The 22,723-nt window shown below is 47.8% G+C and overlaps 1 protein-coding gene across 2 annotated transcripts in view; it reads left to right on the forward strand.

Moving 5' to 3' along the window:
- Positions 1-11,351, forward strand: part of LOC138517041 (zinc finger protein 615-like) — a 28,014-nt gene extending 16,663 nt beyond the window's left edge. Inside the window, exons 4-5 of one of the 2 annotated variants that reach the window (XM_069632559.1) lie at positions 5,897-6,084; positions 9,284-11,351. In XM_069632559.1, the coding sequence (XP_069488660.1) occupies positions 9,936-11,249 (1,314 nt within the window). In that variant the 5' untranslated portion in view covers positions 5,897-6,084; positions 9,284-9,935 and the 3' untranslated portion in view covers positions 11,250-11,351. The remainder of the gene's footprint in view (positions 1-5,896; positions 6,085-9,283) is intronic. The other variant, XM_069632558.1, reaches the window with a different exon arrangement.
- The last annotated feature ends 11,372 nt before the right edge of the window (positions 11,352-22,723 follow it).

Genomic DNA, 22,723 nt, shown 5'->3' on the forward strand with positions numbered 1-22,723 from the left:
TACCCTACCTCCACGGCATGCCAGACTACCAGCTCCACATGGGTGCAGTCGACAACACCAATGAGGTTTGGCATGCCTGCCAGTCCATAGAATGCAATTTTGGTGGCATTCACCTCCTCCGCAGTCCGTGTTAGCGATAGGTGGTGCCTTGCGTGTTTCAGGAGTGCATCCAGCACCTGGTTGAACACACGGGAGAAACATGGTTGTGAGATGCCATGCAGCTGCCCCACTGTGTGCTGGTAGGTGACTGTGGCAAGGATGTAGAGCACAGACATTACCTTGAGCAGAGGGGGGATGGCGGTATGGATGTTGATCAGGTCATCGTGAATGAGATCCATAATTGTGCGTATTGTGTCCCAGTTAGGGAGACTTCTCATAAATGGCTTATTTCCCTTACCTAATGAGTACCTCAGCAGCATTGCTGGATTTCTAGGATTTATTTTTTCAACTGGTAAGAGTGTGAGCCTTTATCCCACTCTTACATGTGTTTTGCTGTGTGTGTTTTTACCACTTGTATGATCTTGGGCTCTGGAGCCTCACCTACTCCATGAGCATCGTTTTTATGTGTGTTACACAGCACCCTCAGTGCAGTGACACAGGGTTTTCTTTTAGACTTCCCACTGACTCCATTTTTCTGGGACTGACTACTGTCTCCCAGAAACATGTACAGTTGCCATTAACTTTATTTAGTCTGTTAACCACAGACCCAGTACACCTCATCTTACATGGAGTCTTGGAAAGGGTTAATTTGTATCCCTTTTTGTTTGTTTCTCTTGGAGCACTGTTTCGCTCATCAAGACCTGGCTGGTGGCAGTGGTAACTACCCTATTTTTCATACTGCAGTTATCTTAAATAACCATGATATTGTTTTAGGCTATTATATTATCCTCGAACATAAATCTGCTTGACCAAATATATTTTATTTCTGCTTTTATTCACCATTTCTTTTTGTAAAAGTCTTTCTCGTGTTTTACTCTGCGCACCAAACCAGGTTTGGTCCCTTTGTTCGCCGTCTTTTCGCTGGCTTCTGCACAGAAGCCCTCCTTAAGGCGCCTGAAAGTCTGGGTAGGCAGGATGTGAGGGAGGGGTCTTAGGACCCCTGCCATGGGTTCCCCTGGTAACCCAAGTTGCATTCCTGTTTGATTGGCTGGGTGACTGTCCTTGTCAGGACAGCCACCCTGCTGTGTATTTGACAGCCAGGCTGTGTGAATTGGGGGAAAAACTGCATAAAAAGCAGGTCTCTGGGACTGGAAAGGCAGAGTCGCCACTGGAACGAAAGAACCAATGAGGAGCTGATGGAAGAGGACCCCTACTATGACTGAACCGCCCGGTGAAGCCCTGCTGCAGGTCCGAATCTTCAGAATCCGACAACAGAGAAGATCCTCCATGAAATGTCTTCCCTTGAGCTAGTGGGACCAACCAGTTCGCCCAAACTGCAAGCCAGGACCCCTCCTCTAGTCAAATTTGCTGTACAGAGCTATAGTGTGCCCGATAGCCAGGAAGGTCGGACCCTGCTTGGGTTTTAAGGAGCGCACCTTTTATTCGCTGCTTTGCTCTGCTGCTAGTTTCTTCCCTGGGTAGTGCAGGACCCTCCAGTCTTCCTTCTTCGTGTCAGTCCGACAGTCGCTTCAGGAACCGTCAGCCTGCAGGAACTACCAGGAACGTCCGTCTCAGCTACAGCTTCTTCTCCATTTTAAGGTACTTTGCAAATCCGGTTCCGTTCAACCGTGGTGAAATTGTTTGAAATCTTTCTCCAATCCGAGGGCTTGTCCTTCTCTTCTCTTTGAACTAACTTTTCTACCAACCAATCTTGTCCGGAATCCGTGGCACAAACTTTACCGCGAACTACCCTGAACCGTGTGATCTTCAGCAAAAGACTTTTGACCTAGTGACTTTGGCCCTAAGCCTTTTTTACCTGATTCTGTCATTGTAGTTCCTCTTGCTCAATTGCCCTGAGTACTTACCTGTTGGTGTGGTTCAATTTTAATTAACTTGGTCTTTCCCTCCCTTTTGAAGTTGCTGGAGTGCCATTTTGCTCCCACTTCATTTTGTGAGCTTAACTTGTCTGGAACTTGTTGGGGGTGGTGTGGTGTATTAAGAATGCAATTTTTAAACTGCTAATAGAGAAATGTTATATAACTGAAGAGTAAAATAAATATATATTCTTTTACTTGAAAACCTTGAATCAGTGTTTGTTGAATCATAGTAATTGTTGTCCTTTGTGTAACTATTTGAAACTGCTCACTTACTCTAGAGATAAGTCTGGCTGCTCAGCCATCACTACCACTTTAACTTTAAGCCTTAACTGTGTAGTACAGGCTTGTACCAAAGGCGAATTTGTACTGTCACTTGTAGTCTTAATTGTGTGTCGTATTCTCGAAGGGTACTGCATATAATTCTGCCTAACAGTCCCTGTCCTGGGGGTACAGGGTGTGGATCTGTGCAGGGGTTAAGTCAAATGGACTGGCCCTTATGCGAGGAATTGGTGGCTGACTGCGGGGTACACTGCCTGCACTGGTGGTATGTGCTGGCCCAGTCTCACCCTCCTTCTCCCCCTGCTCCTCCTCTGCATTCCCTGGTTTAGTGCCTGCTGCAGTAGTAGGGGTGCAGGCATGTCCTCCAGCCCCTGTATGGCAACTGCTAGTGGTATTGTTTTGGACTTGGAAGGGGGGTGGTATGTGGGTGTGCTCCTTTTGTGCTGTGCCTGACTCCATTGCCTCCACCTGTGCTGATTGTGTGCACCTGTGGCAGTTTGGAACACAGCAGATTGGTATTAATGCCTGTCCCGCGATGCCTGTATTGCCGGCATAATGGTGACCGCTCTTACCAGCATCTGGATGCCGGTAGGTGCATGACCATGCAGCTCGTAATGTTCACTTCCTTACGACATGCTGCTGTTACTGGCACGGCTGCTGCGTGCCTGCGCCCATACCGGGTAGGCGCTACCCGGTCACTGTGGGTCACTGTGCTTGCCGGTAGCACCAGCATCGCAGGTCGTAATGCGTCAGTTCGGTATACGATGCCGGTATTCACTTACCGGTATCGTTATTACCAGACCGCCTACCTTGTAATGAGGCCCATGATCTCCCATGCTAAGTCGGATTACTACACCTCCACGACTGAGGCAGCTCTACCAGGAGCAAAGCCTTATAGGAAGAAGCCAAGCACTGCTCCAAGTGCACACCGGCTCTTGCGGTGCACACCGGTCCCTGCTGTGTCCCTGCGGTGCACATCGGGCCTTGCAGTGCCAGATTCTCAATAGAAATGCAACAGAATAAAACCTTCTTCATTAACAAAATGGATAAAACCAGACAGAGAGCCCTGCTATCCGTACCCTCACCCCTCCTAGACAGGCAGTCGGTCTCCTCTCTCCTAAGGATCTCTCAGACAAACTAATTTCACTCAAGCCCATTACTTACACGTGCAGAGCTAAGGGCACTCCCAACTTGGGTCCCAAAACTCCCATCTTGGGTCCCAAAAGTGAGGGAAAAACAAACTACAAAAACTCAAAAAGGAATGCACCACATGCAGGAAAAACACATTTATTTGTACATCATCGCCAGGAAGACAAGACAAGCCAACTTCAACCCTCCCATCGTGGGCTCAACATTGTATAGCCATAATCGGGACATTAGCATATCTTAATAAATGTGTTAAAATAATCATCCTAATATTGTGATTGGCTCGTCATCACCAGCCAACTAAATATCTCTGTACATTATCAAAAAACTACAGGCAGTTTCCATTTTGTCACAGATAGATCACCACCCATCCTTCATAGTCACACCCCCTTGATCTTGGGCTTGTGGATGGTCGACCCACATGGAGGCAGGTGCCCAAGGCTGGAGCTCTGAACGGCCCGCCTTAGAACTTTTCTCTCTGTGGAGGGCAGATACCCTGACGGGGCTACCCATGACCACTGTTGGGCTGCTGGGCAGTCGACCCAGGTGTGAGGCAGATGCTGAAGGCATCCCCAGCAGTCCTAGAGCTCTGGCCGGGCCATGTTAGAGCTTTTCCCTCTGAGGAGGGACAGAGACCCCGCCAGAGCTCCCCGGGTCTGCTGCTGGGCTTAGGCACGGTCAATCCACATGGGCGACAGGTGCCCAAGGCTGGGGCACAGCACCCCCGGCCATCCTGGAGCTGTGGCTGGGACACATTAAAGCTTTTCCCTCCGGTCTTCCCAAGGCATTTGTTGTACCAGTGGTTTAGCCTTTTCCTTTTGCACCCAGGTCAGTGCACACCCCCACACAAGCGAAGTACCGTTTTCATTGGAACACCTGTGAGAACGTGGGAAGGTAGGACTGGTGTTCTTGCCCACGTGTTTTGGTTTATTTCTTGGTTGCAAATATTTCAAGTGTGTTGTTTCCCCTTCATTCTGGACTTTGCTGGGCATTCTGGGTAAGCACTTCTTCCCTGACCCATGCAAGTGAGGCATCTTTGGATTCACACGTGTGTATTCTTTTCAGAAATGCATGGGGTTCTCTGTTTTACTGCGTGGCTTTGACACCCCAGGCCCAAATCTTTGGGTTGTCCACAAGGCCAAATATAGTAAGGTTTGTTGTTCCCAGGGCGTTTGATGTACAGTGATATAACCTTCTCCCTTTGCGCCCAGTTCATTGCACACATGTAAGGTACAGTTTTCATTGGGACACGTGGGAATGTGATAAGGTTGACATGTATTTTCTATGTCTGCCCATTTTCGCCATGCTTCAATGGGCTTGTGGTCAGAGTCGCAGACCAGACCTTCTGCTTGTGCTAAATGAGAAAGCATCATGAAGTAGGACACACACAGCAGATTCAAGATTCAAAACAAAAGATATTTATTAACTTAAATGTCAGGATGGTAGAAGGCCTAACTTGCCCTATGCTACGGTGAAACTAAGGAAAGTCAAAGAGTTCAACTTAAAAGTCTGTCTGTGTCCAAAATCTATACTTGCCCTCACAACTAAAGCTAAACCGTGTGTAGGGATGCCAATAACAAAAGAAGCACTGTTAAACTTGAAGTTCCAAGCTTCTTCCAGCTCCCAGCTCTCTTTCAGCTCCCAGCTCTCTTTCAGCTCCCCGTCCCAAAGTGTAAGAAAGTTCCACAAATGTCTCAAGATTACCTCTCTTGGTCAATGCAATACCTTTCTAAACAATACTCTGGGTTCCCTTCCCCAAGTTCCAAGCACACAATTCAAAACCAAAGATCTCGAGGTTCTGTTCTCAAGACAACACATGCGTTTCCCCGAGTCTCAGGGTGCCCTGCTCCAAGACTTTATCTTCCCCACTGATGCTTGCTTCAGACTTTTCTAAAGGTTTCACACAACTCGGGGTCCACTTGCCCCTCCTACTGGTTTGCTTAGCCCGTTCACTTTCAGTGCTCTCATTGGATTGTTTCATCATGGTTTCCATCGTTCAGGGCTCACTGGGGTAAGCACAGTTTATAGACCACACGGTCCACCCATCACAGGTCGTCCAACCAGGATCCCTGTGCTCTTCAACCCACAGAGGTTCTTTGGCACTGGCTCCTGTGCACCAAATCACCTTCACTTGGTATTTTTATTTCGGCCTCTTGGCTTTATGTGCTGCTTTACACTCTTCTGGCTTTCCCTTTGTTAGCCTCGTGACTCTGCCATCATGTTTCATACACCTTTTGTCAGTCTTCGGCCTTGCAGCACTGTTATGATGCTCACTCACACTTGCACCCTTTTCTGTCATTCGCTTTCATGTGGGCACTTGGGTGGTTCTCTCTTGCTCTCTGTGTCCATAAGGGTTTATTCCATTTAATGTTTGATATGTTTAGTTTCAGGATTTTACTCAATTCGCTGTATGTTCAGTATTCAATATATACTAATTTTGCTCAATGTAAAGTTTCCATTCAGTTCGGTGTTCAATATGTATTTGTTTTGATTAGTTTCCCAGACCGTTACTTGAATTCAGTCTGATGGGAGTGCCCCGGTGCTCGTGTGCCCCCCCCTACGACACTCATCTGCTTCAGGCGTCTCCTCTCGGTAGCTCCCGCTGCTTCCTCCACACTTCTGGAGTCGGGAAGTCCACCACTATGAGCCCAGCTCGCCTGTGGGTGTTCTCCTCAACACGCTGGTAACCTGAATGCTTCTACACTTACTCCCTTTCTTCTCCTGACTTTCTCACCGCTCCTGCTGTCTGCTCTCTATTATGGAGTCTCCCCAACCTGCAACAATTACACGGCCCACATGCTTTGTGTCCCGCTAATCCTCCGGGTTATATGCCGGCGTCCTGCTCCTGCCCCACTATGGCTTTCTCCTCTTAACAAGGGTCCCCTGATGATCCCCCCCAACCCCGCACCCACACAGGCCTCCCTGTTCCTCCGTTTGGTGTTCTCTGTCTCATTGTATACACCTTCAACCAATTAACAGGTTGCAGGTGTGCTTTCTTAGTTGGTTCTGCCTGACTTTGATATATGCCTGACTCTTTCAACATTCTACAGGCCTCTGCCTCGTCCCAGTACTAGAGTGTTGAAATTGTATAGCGTTCTGTACTCTTAGTCACCGCTTCCTGGTCCCAGAACTGTTTAGTGTCACATGTGGGGAAATGAGGAGAACAGTTTTATAGTAACCCATAACAGTCGGGGGAGGGTTAGGTTGGTCCTCAACAGGAAAAGGGGGATACCATGTCTCGTCTGTATGTACCCCACTCCCAATCCCCAAGGATCCTCCACCCAGGTGATCCTCCCTCGCTGCTACATCCCGAGGGTTGTGATCCTAGAGCAACAACCTTTCCCTGGCCACCTGCGCAGAGGATCCAAGGGGAGCAGGAGTGAGAATATCCTCAGGTTTCTCACATCAGTAAACACATGTATATTTAGTGTAATGCAGGCCTTCTTGTTATAGTACACAGTGCCATATAAACACATTTATATTTAGTGAATTGCAAGTCTCGATATTTGCTTTTCCAAGTTGCAGTGAAGTACATTCAAGTTTTTTCTAAAAGTCTGGACTGCGAGCCAATGACCTTGCGCCTGGTACAGCACCCTCTGATTGAGTAAACAATGCCTGTTATGTAGGCTGTGTAGGCCCTGTCCGGGAAGGAATTCAATATACTCACAAAACATAGATAGCAGCGAACACTGCAAACTGCAAAAGGCAGGCCTTCTGTAGTTCTATTATGTCAATTTAAATTGGAATCTGTAGTTCGCTGGCAAGTTCCTGGAACATTTCCTAATTGTCATTGAAGGACAGGACCATATCCTGTGCCATGCTGAGCACGTGGAGAGTCCAGTCAGCTAAAAATACTATTGCTGGCAAAATCCCTAAATGCCATTGAAGGACAGAGAATTGTCCTTGGCCAGTCTGTACACCAGTACAGTGAAGACAGATAGAAGTTTATTATTGGCAAAATCCCTAAATGCTGCTGAAGCACAGAAGCCATGCTTACTGCCATGTCGCGCACGTGGGCAGTGCAATCAGCTGAACGTTTATTCTTGTCAAAAATACCCAGTTGTCGCTGAAGGCCAGACATAGTAGGCGTAAAAGGCATGTAAAAACATATAAAATAGTCCAGAGGGTATATTACAGGGTGAGCTCAGACCCTGCACATTGCTATTCGTGGCGACAGAGCTGACAAGAAGATTGAGGCAGACTCGGATGGCTGGAAGGAAAAAGAAAGATGGGAGGGGTGCACCCAATCCTAGTTCTTTCTCTGGATTTTTGAAGCCCTAAACTGGGTTCTGGCTATTGTGATTTATTTCTTTTATCAGAACTCTAATTCCTTTTGAGCTGCTAGGTGCGAATGCATCATGAAGCAAGGACACAGACAACAGATTCAAAGTTCAAAAGAAAATGGTTTATTGTATCAAATGTCAGGATGGTAGAAGGCCCAACTGCCCTATGCTAAGGTGGGATTTCCCAACCTGAACGAAAGTAAGGAAAGTCTGAGTCAAAGAGTTCAAGAGTCACCAATTGCTCAGGCTACCATGGCGGGATGGTCCGGTGGGCAGCCCACCAGGGAAAGGGAAGCATTGACCATGACAGGCAGGTTCTAGAGTACAGAGAGAGGGGCATGGCTGAAGGCAGCAGGTAGGGGTGGTTGACTAGACAAAGCACTGGCAGGCAAAGCCATTCACAGTATGATGGCACACTGACACGATAATAGTGGTGCTGGCAGGCAAATGGCCTGGGCCATGTGAAGACTTTACTCTTTCTAGAATTCCATTGGCAACTTGTGGGAGAGTATTCAGCCGCAGCGCAGGTTCCTGACAGCCCGGCTGAAAGCAGTCCACCAACATGTGGAACACTGCAAAGATCGGGAGAACCTTCTCTGGCGGAGGAGCATGTGCATTAAATCTTCCCCCTTAATCGTGGAATACCCCCCCCCCCCCCGAGCTGAATGATACATGGACTTGGCTATGCCGGGAGTGGTACTGGGTCAAGGGCAGGGGTGTAGCTCTGGCTGCCTCACAGAATTACGGCCTTTTAAAGGGTTTTTCACTCCGCGAGCATGGAGAGAATAGGATGGAGGGCATTGAGGTTCAGCAGGGCATTCTTCTTCTTTTTATGGTACATTGTGGCCAGATAAATGGATCACCATTGAGGGAGCGTGGAGATGGCCATTCAAAGCAGACTCGAAAGATATGCACCACATAAACATAAGGATAGACCCAGATTATAAAATGTTGTGGGAGTTGACTCCCTGAAACAGAGGTGTTGCTTCTGGAGGGTAATTTGGATAAGGTCGGGGCTGTACAGACGACCTACCTGAGAACAGAAAGGGGGAGGTTGTCTTATAGGGATAACCCACTCGGAACATGGCAGTGCTGACAAAAAAGGGCCGGTTTGGCCATCTTGTATAGCAATGTCATCTATACCCTTTATAGAGGTTTTAGCCGACTGTAAATGCAGGTATGCTCTGAATGATGGTGGATGCACTGGATACATGGTGAGTTCTTGGCTATTAACAGTGATGGCAGCACCTATATGCACGGCCCTGATGGTTAAAATATCCACTTTGTGTTTGTTCACTTACCCTGTGTTGTTTTTTCTTATGCTCTTGGATGCTAAAATGTTGTAACTATAAATGCATCACTCTGTTCCTGCTGCATGTCCCCTCCGTCCCATTATATCATTCGAGCACCACTACTCTGCCAGCTGTCAGGGTGCCTGCCCCCAATCGATGGCACCCGATTATGCCACATATATTTAGTTATTGTGTTGGTAATTAATGCACATCACTACTACTGAGAACCAGTCTTCCTCTTACATGTGATGCCTGCGATAGTGAATGTGTTGAAACTAATAAAGTGCATCTCCTTTTATTTCAATAGGTGATTGATGCCCCAGAAATGCAACAGCAGCGATTGATACGTTCTCTGGACTAATGCACTGCAACACTTCATTCTTATAATATGCAATTCCCAAACATCTTGGAAGTATGCAGGTCCGGGATCCAGTTATCTTTTCAGAGGACTTATGGAACTAAGATTGATAATCCGGTTGAATACATTATTGCATCCGTGCATGCCATCCCTTTATAAAGAGCTGCCCTAAATATATAGCATTACAGACTAATGATAGCAGCAGTGCTTGACGATGATAGCAGCAGTGCTTGACGATGATAGCAGCAGTGCTTGACGATGATAGCAGCAGTGCTTGACGATGATGGCAACAGTGCCTGATGGGCTGTAAAACCAGCCTTTTTGTTTTGCCTGTTATTCCTGATCTGGTTTATATACATTCTGAATCTAAGGCTAGTTTTGTTTAAAGAAAAACTCCTGTAAATATGAATGAAAAACAGAATCCATGCACTGAATATTTTAAAAGCTTCAGCCAGAGGAAAAATATTGTTTGTTACCAGGAATAACCTACATGATAGAACGACTATCTTTGTTCTGAATTTGGGAAAAGGGTCAGTATTAAGGGTCCTCTCATTAAGCACCTGGCAGAATAAACTGGCGAGAAATTGTAAATATACACACAATGAGGGAACGGTTACCATCTCAAGAACATACTTATTGCACACATGAGGGCATAGGTGAACATTCTTATCAGTGCACTGAATTTCAGAATAGTGTCCATTTGCCTGATACACTTATCTGCTACAAGAGAACACATCCAGGTGAGAAACCTCATGAGTGCAGTGTATGTGGGAAAGGTTTCATTCAGAAGGGCAATCTTATTCACCACCTGAGAAGACATACAGACGAGAAACCCCATGAATGCACTGAATGTGGGAAAGGGTTTGCTAAGAAGGGATATCTTATTCTCCACCAGAGAGCACATACCGGTGAGAAGCCTCATAAGTGTATTGAATGTGGGCAAGGATTTGTTTGGAAGGTACAGCTCATTGATCACCAGATAGCACATACAGGTGAGAAACCACACACGTGCACTGAATGTGGGAAAGGGTTTATTCGTAAGGGAAGTCTTATTTACCATCAGTCCTTGCATACAGGTGTAAGACCTCATAAGTGTACGGAATGTAGGAAAAGCTTCTGCATAAAGAGAGATCTTATTCGCCACCAGAGAATACATACAGGTGAGAAACCTTATCAGTGCACTGAATGTGCAAAGAGGTTTGTTCAGCAGGGACAGCTTATTCTACACCAGAGCACACATACAGGTTTGAAATCTCATGTGTGCACTGAATGTGGGAAAGGGTTTGCTCAGAAGGGACAGCTTACTCTCCACCAGAGAACACATACAGGTGAGAAATCTCATGTGTGCACTGAATGTGGGAAAAGGTTTCTTCGTAAGGGAGGTCTTATTTACCATCAGTCCTTGCATACAGGTGAGAAACCTCATGTGTGCACCGAATGTGGGAAAGGGTTTGCTTTTAAGTGGGATCTTGCTAACCACCAGAGAACACATACAGGCGAGAAACCTCATGTGTGCACCGAATGTGGTAAAGGGTTTGCTCATAAGGGAGATCTTGTTTGCCACCATAGAACTCATACAGGTGAGAAACCTCATGTGTGCACTGAATGTGGTAAAGGGTTTGCTCATAAGGGAGATCTTGTTTGCCACCATAGAACTCATACAGGTGAGAAACCGCATGTGTGCACTGAATGTGGGAAAGGGTTTGTTGAGAAGGGAAAGCTTACTATCCACCTGAGAACACATACAGGTGAGAAACCTCATGTGTGCACTGAATGTGGAAAAAGCTTCAGTCAGAACAGTAACCTTGTTAGGCACATGACAAAACATACCCGCGAGGGTCAATTTCAGTGTAGCGAATCTGGAAAATACTTCAGTGCACAGGATGTTCTTATCTGCCATGAAAGCGACATGTAGGTCATGAAATCCCCTCTGCAATTGAAGCTTCAGAGAGGAGGAGGGGCTTCTTCAGTGGGACTAAATTTGGTATGACTATTGAATAAAACTGTGAAGAACCTATCTACATAGCTGTTCCCAGTTTCCTTTGGCACACACATAGAAGCTGATTACAAATTGTTAAATCACTGCTGTTTTAAATGCATCCCTTCTGGCACATTCTAAAGAGAGACTGTACCGTCCATGTTAAGGTAGCCATCCCATGGAACACTTAGGCAAATTAATGGGCACCAACATTTTTGAAAGCCCAAAGACTAAGCGGTTGAATCAAAACTACAGACCCTCATTTGATACATGGAGGAAACTGTCCTATGAATTATTTGCCCAGAGGCCGCTTAGTCATTTGTGTGGCTGGTGTCAGAGAACACATACAGATGAGAGCCTGCATTGGTGAAGTACATTTGGGCAACCTTTAGTATTCTCTTGGACCTCTGGATTGCCTTTGACACCATTGACTATTAGATCCTACTTTGTCTTTGAGACACCTGCATCATGGTTTTAGCCATTGACCATTAGATCCTACTTAGTCTATGAGACGCCTGCATCAGGGTCTTAGCGTACTCCTTCTTGTGATAACTCCAGGCTAGTAGAACATGAGCAGCTATGTGGCCTCATTTGATATCGGAGTCCCACTTAACAGGATGCAGCATGCCCCAGGGTTCTGCCTTTTCCCTTATCCTGAACACTTTATACTCTGCTCCTGACTCCACTAATCTACTCCTGCAGCTTCAGATTTTAGGCTCACAACACGTGGATCCTCTCATGCTTATTTAGGAGGTCAGCAAAGAATTCACAATACTTTCAGAGCGGTCTGATGACTGAAGGAGTGAATGGTTTCTCACTGACTAAAGCTGAACTATGCCAACACTTTAGATTGATGTTGGAGTTGCACTTGCACTGTGCGCTTGGCATGCTTTTCCAGCCTTCCTATGAGTTTAGAGCTCATGCCATATACCTGGGTGTCAAAATTGACTGAGCTCTCGCATGTTTCTCAGACACTTCCATTGGCATCAATTTATTTACACACTAAGTTGTTGCAGAAACACCTACTTTTTCTTACCGTTCATACTATGATGTTAGTTCTTTTAACCTTACATTTTTCCAAACTTGACTATGGGCTTCATCACGACTTGGGCGGTATTATCCCTACCGCCGAACACCCCGGCGCTAATAGGGCCGGATCACGAGTTTGGCGGTAATGTTAATCCCCATTCCCCATTGAGCCCATTCGGGAATGCCACATTCGCCATTGGGCTCAATGGGGAAATTTCACGCTAATACCACCAGCGGATTTCCCGTTGGCCGTATGAGCGCGAATTTTCGGCGGATTTCCCCCCAGCTAAGAGCTGGGGCGAAATCCGCCGAAGTCCTGATTTGGCGGACCCTTAAATCCAGCAGTAATATTGCTACCGCTGGATTTAAGGGTTACCGCCAAAGTCGTGATGAGGCCCTATGACATTTTTTCTGTGCCCCCTGGGACATGTGACTAACTTCAGGTAGCCCAGAACGTGCTGACCTGCCGGTATTACCCAAATTGTTAGTTTACAATTGTTCGAATGAACAATTCACCGAATTTAAAGGGTCACAATTGACCTTTTCACAATTGACCGTATATATATATATATATATATATATATATATATATATATCGGGTTGGATATATATATATTCAGTAAAAAAAACTTTGTTAAAGGGACGTTATCGTTCCAAGTAAAACCGAAAAACCCCTGAAATTCGCCAGTTATGGTAAGCTAAGCAACCATATCTCACGCCACCACCGTGCACTGCTAAGGCTAACACCCAAGACATCAAAGATGACATCACAAATGTCATTGATGACAAAAAACAAAAATTGTAATGTCACCGGACATAAGGAGGGTTCTTAGAACAATACGAACAGCGTTCTCGGAACACCCCCATTTTGTTTATGTACGAACATTTAAGGACACCGCAAGTGTTCTTAGCTCAATTTTAGCTTGCTTGCGAACAAAACAGACACATACTCCGTCCTCAGAACACCCCACCATTTAGTTTATATAGAAAATTTCAGAACAGCCGTGTTGTCCGCAGACAAATCGAACACAACAAAAGCGGCTAGCACATAAAAAAAACAGAACATTGAACCTATCTCATACTCCCCCACCCTCCCCAAACACTCTTACACACCAACACACTCCACTAAATACAATTTTTCATCCAAGTTTCACTGCGCTGTCCGCGGTCGTCAGCGAATGCAAGATGGCGGGCGCCACAAAAAATCTGACGTGCTTCATGCACCACACCGTCCAATCAGCGAACACGTCGCATGTCCACGGACATCACGCAAGCCACTTAGCCAATCGGGGCGCTGTCCGCGGAGCAAACAGGAAAGTCCGTCTGCGGAGCGAACGGAGATATCACACATTTTTTTGCCTTACATTTTGGTCATTTTTAAAAAAAAACTACTGGACGGATTTACACCAAATTTGCAAAAGCACGCTTTCGGGACCAAGCCCCCACTCCTGCCGCAAATTTGGTGTAAATCCGTCCAGCGGTTTGGGCTGTAGGCGTGCGCAAAGTTTTTTCCCCATTATGTCTATGGGAAAAAACAAAAGTTTTGGGACCCCCCTATAACTTTGCCCCCCCCTGGACCAAACCTCTCCAAACTTTGCAAATAAATTCAGAGTGGGCCATATACTTTTTTTGCAAAGTTTGGTGAGGATTCGTCCAGAGGGAGCGAAGTTATAAGCCACCCAAAAAATGCTCTTCCTATGGAAGCACCAACTTAACCATAACTACATGGACGCTACCGTGTCCATGTAATATATAGGGGTTTTGGGGGGATTGGCATTGGGCGGGCGGTTGTGGGGGGTTTCCCCCACATATATGTTACTATTGACCTTCACAATTCGATCAATTGTGAAAAGGTCAATTGTAATTCGAACAGTTGTAAAACGAACAATTCGTATACAACCGACCTGCCTCTTTCAGGCGTTCACAATTGTGACCATATCACTCTGGTTCCTTTCACTCTGCACAGGCTTCCTGTGATGTCTCTGATTGGGTTTAAAGGGTGTTGTTAAGCTGATTGTGCCTTTTATGGCACATCTCCCCCCTTTCTGCAGCCCATCTTCCACCCTGGTCCTTCCTGTAACTTTAGTTCTACCCTTCAGATGAGATTCCTGTTTCATAAGGCAGCCAGGTGGTGTAGCCTTTATGGCACATCCCCCCCCCCTTTCTGCAGCCCATCGTCCCACCCTTGTCCTTCTTGTATCGTTAGTTCTGCCCTTCCGATGAGAGTTTCCCTTTTCAGAAGGCAGCGGGGTGGTGTAGCCTTTTATGGCACTTCAATCTCTTTCTGCAGCCCATCTTCCAACCCTTGTTCTTTCAGTTCCTTTAGTTCTGCTCTTCAGATGAGTTACCTGTTTTAGAAGGCAGCCTGGTGGTGCAATCTCTTTGGCTCATCTCCCCCTTTCTGCAGCCCATCATTCCACCTCTTGTCCTTCCTGTATTGTTAGTTCTGCCCTTCAGATGAGTTTCCTGTTTCAGAAGGCAGCCAGGTGGTGTAGCCTTTTATGGCACGCCCCCCTTTCTGCCTCCCATCCTTCCACGCTTGTCCTGCCTGTATCGTTAGTTCTGCCCTTCGGATGAGTTTCGTGTTTCAGAAGGTAGCCGGGCAGTGTAGATTTTTATGACACTTGCCCCCCTTTTCTGCAATCTATCCTTCTACCCATGACCTTCTTGTACCTTTTAGTTCTGCCCTTCAAATGAGAGTTTCCTGTTTCAGAAAGCAGCCAGGTGGTGTAGCCTTTTATGGCACACATCCCCCTTTCTGCAGCCCATCTTCCACCCTGGTCCTCCCTGTAACTTTAGTTCTACCCTTCAGATGAGATTCCTGTTTCAGAAGGCAGCCAGGTGGTGTAGCCTTTATGGCACATCCCCCCCCCCCTTTCTGCAGCCCATCGTCCCACCCTTGTCCTTCTTGTATCGTTAGTTCTGCCCTTCCGATGAGAGTTTCCCTTTTCAGAAGGCAGCGGGGTGGTGTAGCCTTTTATGGCACTTCAATCTCTTTCTGCAGCCCATCTTCCAACCCTTGTTCTTTCAGTTCCTTTAGTTCTGCTCTTCAGATGAGTTACCTGTTTTAGAAGGCAGCCTGGTGGTGCAATCTCTTTGGCTCATCTCCCCCTTTCTGCAGCCCATCATTCCACCTCTTGTCCTTCCTGTATTGTTAGTTCTGCCCTTCAGATGAGTTTCCTGTTTCAGAAGGCAGCCAGGTGGTGTAGCCTTTTATGGCACGCCCCCCTTTCTGCCTCCCATCCTTCCACGCTTGTCCTGCCTGTATCGTTAGTTCTGCCCTTCGGATGAGTTTCGTGTTTCAGAAGGTAGCCGGGCAGTGTAGATTTTTATGACACTTGCCCCCCTTTTCTGCAATCTATCCTTCTACCCATGACCTTCTTGTACCTTTTAGTTCTGCCCTTCAAATGAGAGTTTCCTGTTTCAGAAAGCAGCCAGGTGGTGTAGCCTTTTATGGCACACATCCCCCTTTCTGCAGCCCATCTTCCACCCTGGTCCTCCCTGTAACTTTAGTTCTACCCTTCAGATGAGATTCCTGTTTCAGAAGGCAGCCAGGTGGTGTAGCCTTTATGGCACATCCCCCCCCCCCTTTCTGCAGCCCATCGTCCCACCCTTGTCCTTCTTGTATCGTTAGTTCTGCCCTTCCGATGAGAGTTTCCCTTTTCAGAAGGCAGCGGGGTGGTGTAGCCTTTTATGGCACTTCAATCTCTTTCTGCAGCCCATCTTCCAACCCTTGTTCTTTCAGTTCCTTTAGTTCTGCTCTTCAGATGAGTTACCTGTTTTAGAAGGCAGCCTGATGGTGCAATCTCTTTGGCTCATCTCCCCCTTTCTGCAGCCCATCATTCCACCTCTTGTCCTTCCTGTATTGTTAGTTCTGCCCTTCAGATGAGTTTCCTGTTTCAGAAGGCAGCCAGGTGGTGTAGCCTTTTATGGCACGCCCCCCTTTCTGCCTCCCATCCTTCCACGCTTGTCCTGCCTGTATCGTTAGTTCTGCCCTTCGGATGAGTTTCGTGTTTCAGAAGGTAACCGGGCAGTGTAGATTTTTATGACACTTGCCCCCCTTTTCTGCAATCTATCCTTCTACCCATGACCTTCTTGTACCTTTTAGTTCTGCCCTTCAAATGAGAGTTTCCTGTTTCAGAAAGCAGCCAGGTGGTGTAGCCTTTTATGGCACACATCCCCCTTTCTGCAGCCCATCTTCCCACCCTTGTTCTTCCTGTACCATTAGTTCTGCCCTTCAAATGAGTTTTGCTCAGCACTTTCCATTTCTTCCCCTCCCTCCCTGCACTTTTCCCCTTCCCTCTCCCCTTCTCTTGCGCATTCTCAATTTCACTGGGCCTAGAAAGATTGTTATTTTTGTTCTCCTTTGCCTAGTCGCGTTATGAAACACTTGTGTAGAAGTGTGATACAAATAAAACATCAATCAATCAAATCCCCATGAGGGGACGGCAGGCTTGAGCCCGGGAAAGAGGGAAGCCTGTGCAGAACTGTGAAAAGCTGAGAACCATATGAAATGAGCATTAATGGCAATGCGAGTTAAGCCTAAAGAAAGTGATTGAACTATTGGAAAGTGAAAGCCTGAGATGGAACGTTGAACTGTGCCAGTAAGCCAAACTGTGTGCAAGACTGAAAGAACTGTGCCATTCACCTATTTTTCGTTTTTCATGCACGACTCTCTGCATCCCGTGGGATTAAACCTGAGGCCATTGTGGCATTTCTTTTTGAAACAGTACTTTCCTTTTCTATTTCCTTAACACATTTGGTTACTTTGAGGAGGGCGGCAAGGTCAGGTTTTCTTAGTATAGGTCTTTTTATTTTGACCAGGCTGACTTGGACGTATTTTTTTTTATTATTTAATGGTCGAGATTACACCCATTTTAGAGTTGGGGCCAGTTAGGAATTCTACTTTCCCAAGCAAAACTTTGAATGAAGGTTTAGAAACTTGTATCCATTGTCTGTGTCTACTGCTTGGTATATGCCTTACTTACATACGCCTCCTCGGTTATGTGTACGGGAACTGGTCTCTGCGACCTGGCCCCACCTTCCCAGGCGTGCGGCCGTGAGCGCTCCTCGCGTTCTGCCCGATTTTGCTGGGGCCTCCAAATGTAGAGCTAGGGGCGCCTCCAACTCCGGTCCACAAAGCGAGGCAAAAACAATCCACAAAAACTCACAAAGGAGTGCACCACATGCAGGAAAAACACACAATGTATTTGTACATTACGGACGGGAAGATGAATGAGACATGTCAACTTCAACCCTCCCATCGTGGGCTCAACATTTTATAGCCACAATCAGGATATTAGCATATCTTAATAAAAGTGTGACACAAGTATCCTAACATTGTGATTGGTTGGTCATCACCAGCCTCCTAAACATCTCTATAGATTGTCAAAAAAACTACTGTCTGTTTCCATTTGGTCACAAAAAGATCACCACCCACCCCTCATGGTCACATCCCCTTGATCAGCAACAAAAACTGCACCATTCTCCAGCATGTGATCTGGCATGGATTCACATGTTCATGAATATTCCCTGTCGTCAGGCTGGGAATCCTCTGTAAAGAAAAAATCAGTTTCAATTCTGAACTGTCTTTCTCCTAACAACCAATCACTGGTCTCTGGGTCATACTGCCCCCAGCCAATTACTTCCCTCTACCTATGCCCCTCCTTTGGAAGCCACCTTCAGATTTGTACCGCATGTTTGAGTGGTGGGAGTCCTTGTGATTAGCTCTCTGGCTTTTTAAGTTTTACTCTACTTTTCGGTCCATCGAGCCTCAAGCTCAACCGACCCATCATCCGATTAACGGGGACCTGTTTTCAGATTTTCCATCGCCCCTCAAGGGCGAGTTTTCATCGAGTTCGCTTCTTGGAGCATTCCAGAAGATTCTTCGAGGCCTACCCCGCGTGGACATGGCAGAGGATAAGGAAGACTCAACGCCCCTGTTCAGGGCTTGCCAAGGATGTGGCCTACGGAACATCTACTTGGACGATGGGCATTCCCTATGCCTTTATTGCCTACTTTCGGACCAAACGCACATGGAGGAATACTGCGTTTTGCAAGGAGATGGTCCCCCGCACCGTGAAGGATCGGCGCAGGCATCTCACCGAGTGGCTCCAGGCGAAGGCTCCTGCTACGGGTGAGTCCCGGTAGCATGCCTTCCCTGGCCACAAGAAGAAAACTGAGCAGTCTTCTAAGACCTTTGAGGGCGCCCTGGCGACGGGGGCCCAATAGAAGGCTAAGCACCCGACCCATTGTATCATGAATACTGTATTTAATTTGTATGTGATTGTACTGTCTGTAATCTCCTACATGTATCCTGTAATCTGTGTATAATTCGGTTGCCTTTATGTTGGCATTCAATACCGTATATCATACTGTACTGATTGTTTTTTGTAGCCATTTCTACTTGAAGATATGCGCCCAGATGCCTTCGGGCCAGGTGCGCAATACAAATAAGATAAATACAAATACCGGCAGCGCCGTTGCGACAGGCTCTCTGGCAGTCAAGGCAGGATCAGTGTTGCCGGAACCTTCAACCACGAGCCACCGCTCAGGTTCAGCGAAGAAGAGGAAGTCGGACCATCCGGGTATGATTCTGGAGAAGTCCCGGATGGGCCACTTGGAAAAAGCCAGGCGGGGTGCGGCGCGCTGACCCCCCCCCCCCAAGGTGAAGGCCCCTAGCTCGACCAAGGTCGTGCAGGCCCAGTTTCACCCGGCGAAGCCTTCCATTGAAAGTGTGGTGGTGTCCCTAGCGAAGGCCGCAGGCACGGGTTTGCAGGGTACGGCCCACAAGGCGCAAGTTTCCCTGCCTGCTAGGAGGGAATCGTCGTTTCAGCCCATAGAGAAGACACTGGAGAAGGCGATGCCAAGTCCTACGGGAAGGAGCCCAACGAGGGGCGACAAGACCGTCGAGGAGGAGCAGACCATAGAGGGGTTGGAGAACCTTACACTGCTTCCTCTGTCACGCCCGTTTCCGCCACCTCCCCAACTACCTCAACCCCCCAGCGGACATTTCGGTGGACATTCTCCAGGCACTTCACACCTTGTGTTCGGAGATTCGGTCGAGGATGACACAATCACACTTTAAAGGAAAGGAAGAGAGCTCGACACTCTCCCCCGAACCACGGAAGCCGAATGAACTCGACCCTCCCACCGTGGTTGGCACAGACACCTGATATATAAAACAGATCGCCACATCGCAGCCAATGGGGGGAAGAGGGGTTAGGGAGAGGTTGTGGATAGGATGGGGAATTTAGGAACACCGGAAAAAGGGTAAGGAACTCCTACTTTGGATGGGACAGGGGAAGCACCAGAAAAGAACCCTACTCTGTCCAGCATGTAACACTGTCCACGTAAATAACCTGACTTCCTATCTAGTACACCTTAATACGTGTACTAACCCCTGTTGGTTCACAATAAAACACATAAGCAAGCAACATGATGAAAACAAACATTAGGAAAACTTCCCATCATGATAAATAAGACACATGGCCCTTCGGGCAGCAAAGCAACATATAACATAAATGATTTCCCTCCTACACTAGTTTACTGCACCAGTGAAGATTTGGTGAACTTGGTAAATGTAATATCCATGTATCATATTGAGTCTTTTGTAAGTAAATAGTTTGTTACTCATAGAGACCCATTAAAGATGCAAATTCACTATTGCTTGATACACACTAGGTTTGCGCAGCACAACCGTAAATGAGTGAACACCCTGGATGTTCCAACGCAGCAGTACATGAGCGCATGCACTGTGTTTTCTCAGCACAACATTCCAAAAAACATTCGCCGCTACTTATCTTATGTCTGGGAGCCCCTCGGGACTTCCCAGACGAAAATGAGACCCGCTGTAAATCACTCCCAACAATGTAAGCAATCACCATGCATTTCCCCGTACTTATCTTTGGTCTGGGGAGCCCCACGGGACTTCCCAGACTATGACCGTAAAGCCGTGATCCTTATCAGCACTCTCCTGCTCCTTCCGAAATGCGGCCGTCTGTAGTTCATGCAGTCCTGCTCTCCATCGTTCCTCTCCGCACGCGGCCGGTATGCCTCCACGCTGAATCAGAATAAGCCACACCTGCACGCTTCCGTTACCAGTTAATATGCTGCCCTTAATCCCAGACAGCTGACCAAGCGCGCACGTGTTGAACTACACGCAGACCCAGAGAATGCTGGGAATTGTAGTTTCTAGACCTTCCCAGCTTAAGAGGCATATCTAAACACTCCTCGTCTTTGCCAGCCCTGAGTCCTGACAGAGGATACCTCTTCCTCCGACGGAAGTTCCCGCGCCAGAAGATCCCGCATTCCCGGGGCCATCAGGCGCGCCTCTGGTCAAGAAAAGGAGGGTCCACCCTCCACCACCTTGTCACCGGTCGCTCCCCTCTCCTCCACCGAGGAGCCGGACATGACGACAACGGGCACGGACGACGACGGCGGGTTAAGAGACCTCCCGTCTCCGCCGCTCAGAATCTCACTGCCCAACGAGATAGGCTTGTTCCATGCCATGATCTCTAGGGCCTCGAACCTGTTGCAACTAACCTCCGAGGAAAAGGAGGAGGGCTTCCTGTACCAACGCCATGAGGCAAAGAGGAAGACCGTGCTGTTGATCCCGCTGCTGGATGACATCTGGGACGAGGGGCTGTTCCTTATGAAGATCCCGTCCTCAGCCCCGGCGAAGAGGGACCAGTACGAGAAAATCGCCAAGGACCCCAGGGCAGTGCCTCCACGGTGAAAGAAGATTGAAACGGCGCACTTGTGCACCCCGGTGGGAGGCCGGCTGGCGAGCTTCGTCTGCGTTTGGAAGTTTTTCTCCACCAACCATTGGGTGCTGGACGTTCTGGCCACTGAAACACCCTGGAATCCCAACGAAAGTGTCTGCGCGTACCACCACTGGCCAGACAGGAAAACCACGTCCCTTAGCTCCTGCTGCAGGTGTGGGCCATGTTGAAGAAGGGCGCGATAGAGCTCGTCCCAAAGAGGATCCGGGGCTCCGGAGTGTACTCTCTGTACTTCCTCGCCAAGAAGAAAACTGGTGATTGGAGGCATATCCTAGACTTCCGTCGTCTGAAAAGTACATCAGATCCCAGAAGTTTCGGATGGTCACCCTACAGCACGTGCTGGGACAGCTGGGATTACCTATCGTCGCTGGACTTGGAGGATGCCTACTTTCACATCCCCATTCACAAGGGGCACCGGAAGTTCCTGCGCAACATTGCCAGTTCAAGGCCATTCCCCTCGGATTGAAGTCGGCGCCAAGGGTTTTCACAAAGTGCCTGGAGCCAGTTTTGGCGTGGCTGCATCTACGAGGGATCCACGTTTACTCCTACATGGACGACTGGCTCGTCCGAGTGAAGTCGAGGGAGACCGCCGTCGCACACACGGCGGCAACTGTCCAGCTGCTGACAGAGCTGGGGTTCTCGGTGAACTATGTGAAATCCTGCTGGGTGCCATCGCAAGGCACGCTGTTTCTGGGGTCTCGGCTCGACACGGTGTCGTGCCTGGTGTCTCCTTCGGAGGAGAGGATATCGGCCATCCTGGGCAATGTACAATGGCTGTTGACCATGAAGATCGCAAGGGTGAGGTCCATCAAGTCCCTTCTGGGCATGATGTCGTCATGCATATACCTCATTTGCCTGTGCAGGCTGCGGATGCACCCACTGCAGGAGTTCCTCGACGCCCGTTGGATCCAGGTATCGGGAAGCTTTGAGGACAAGATCACTCTCGACGAGAGTTTCTGTCGAGTGATACGGTGGTGGGGAGTCTGCGTGCATCTGTCGGCTGACTCCACCTCTGCCAAACAAACCCCACCCAGTCACCAATTTAAATTCAAGTCCATCTCCATCGTAGAAACTGAGAAAATGATCATGTCCCTAAAACCATCAAAATGCCTGGGAGACACCTGCCCAGCTCCCATCATCAAAGAAGCAGCAAGAAACTTAGCCCCATTCATTTCTACCTTTATCAACACCTCCTTCAAATCTTGCTCAGTACCCATCAATCTCAAAGATGCCTTGGTATTACCCTTAATAAAAAGCCCAACCTAGATCCTGAAATCCCCACCAACTATAGGCCTATCACAACCGTCTCCTTTCTCCTCAGAATCCTTGACAAAACCGCATACGTCCAGATCCAAGCATATCTGGAGATCAATAACTTACTGGGTACATGCCAGTCAGGCTTCAGGCCCAGACACTGGACAGAGACGGCACTCATAGACCTCAAGAACCAACTAGACGACCAGAAAGATCAAGGTGAAGCATCCATCCTCCTTGACCTATCTGCTGCATTCGACTTGGTAAACAATAATGTCCTTTGCAACCGCCTCAATCAGCTGCCCACTTCTCTAAAGATGCCACCACATGGATTAGATCATTCCT

The sequence above is a fragment of the Ambystoma mexicanum genome, chromosome 6q (assembly GCF_040938575.1).
Source record: "Ambystoma mexicanum isolate Mex_15411 chromosome 6q, UKY_AmexF1_1, whole genome shotgun sequence".
Classification (NCBI taxonomy): Eukaryota; Metazoa; Chordata; class Amphibia; order Caudata; family Ambystomatidae; genus Ambystoma; species Ambystoma mexicanum.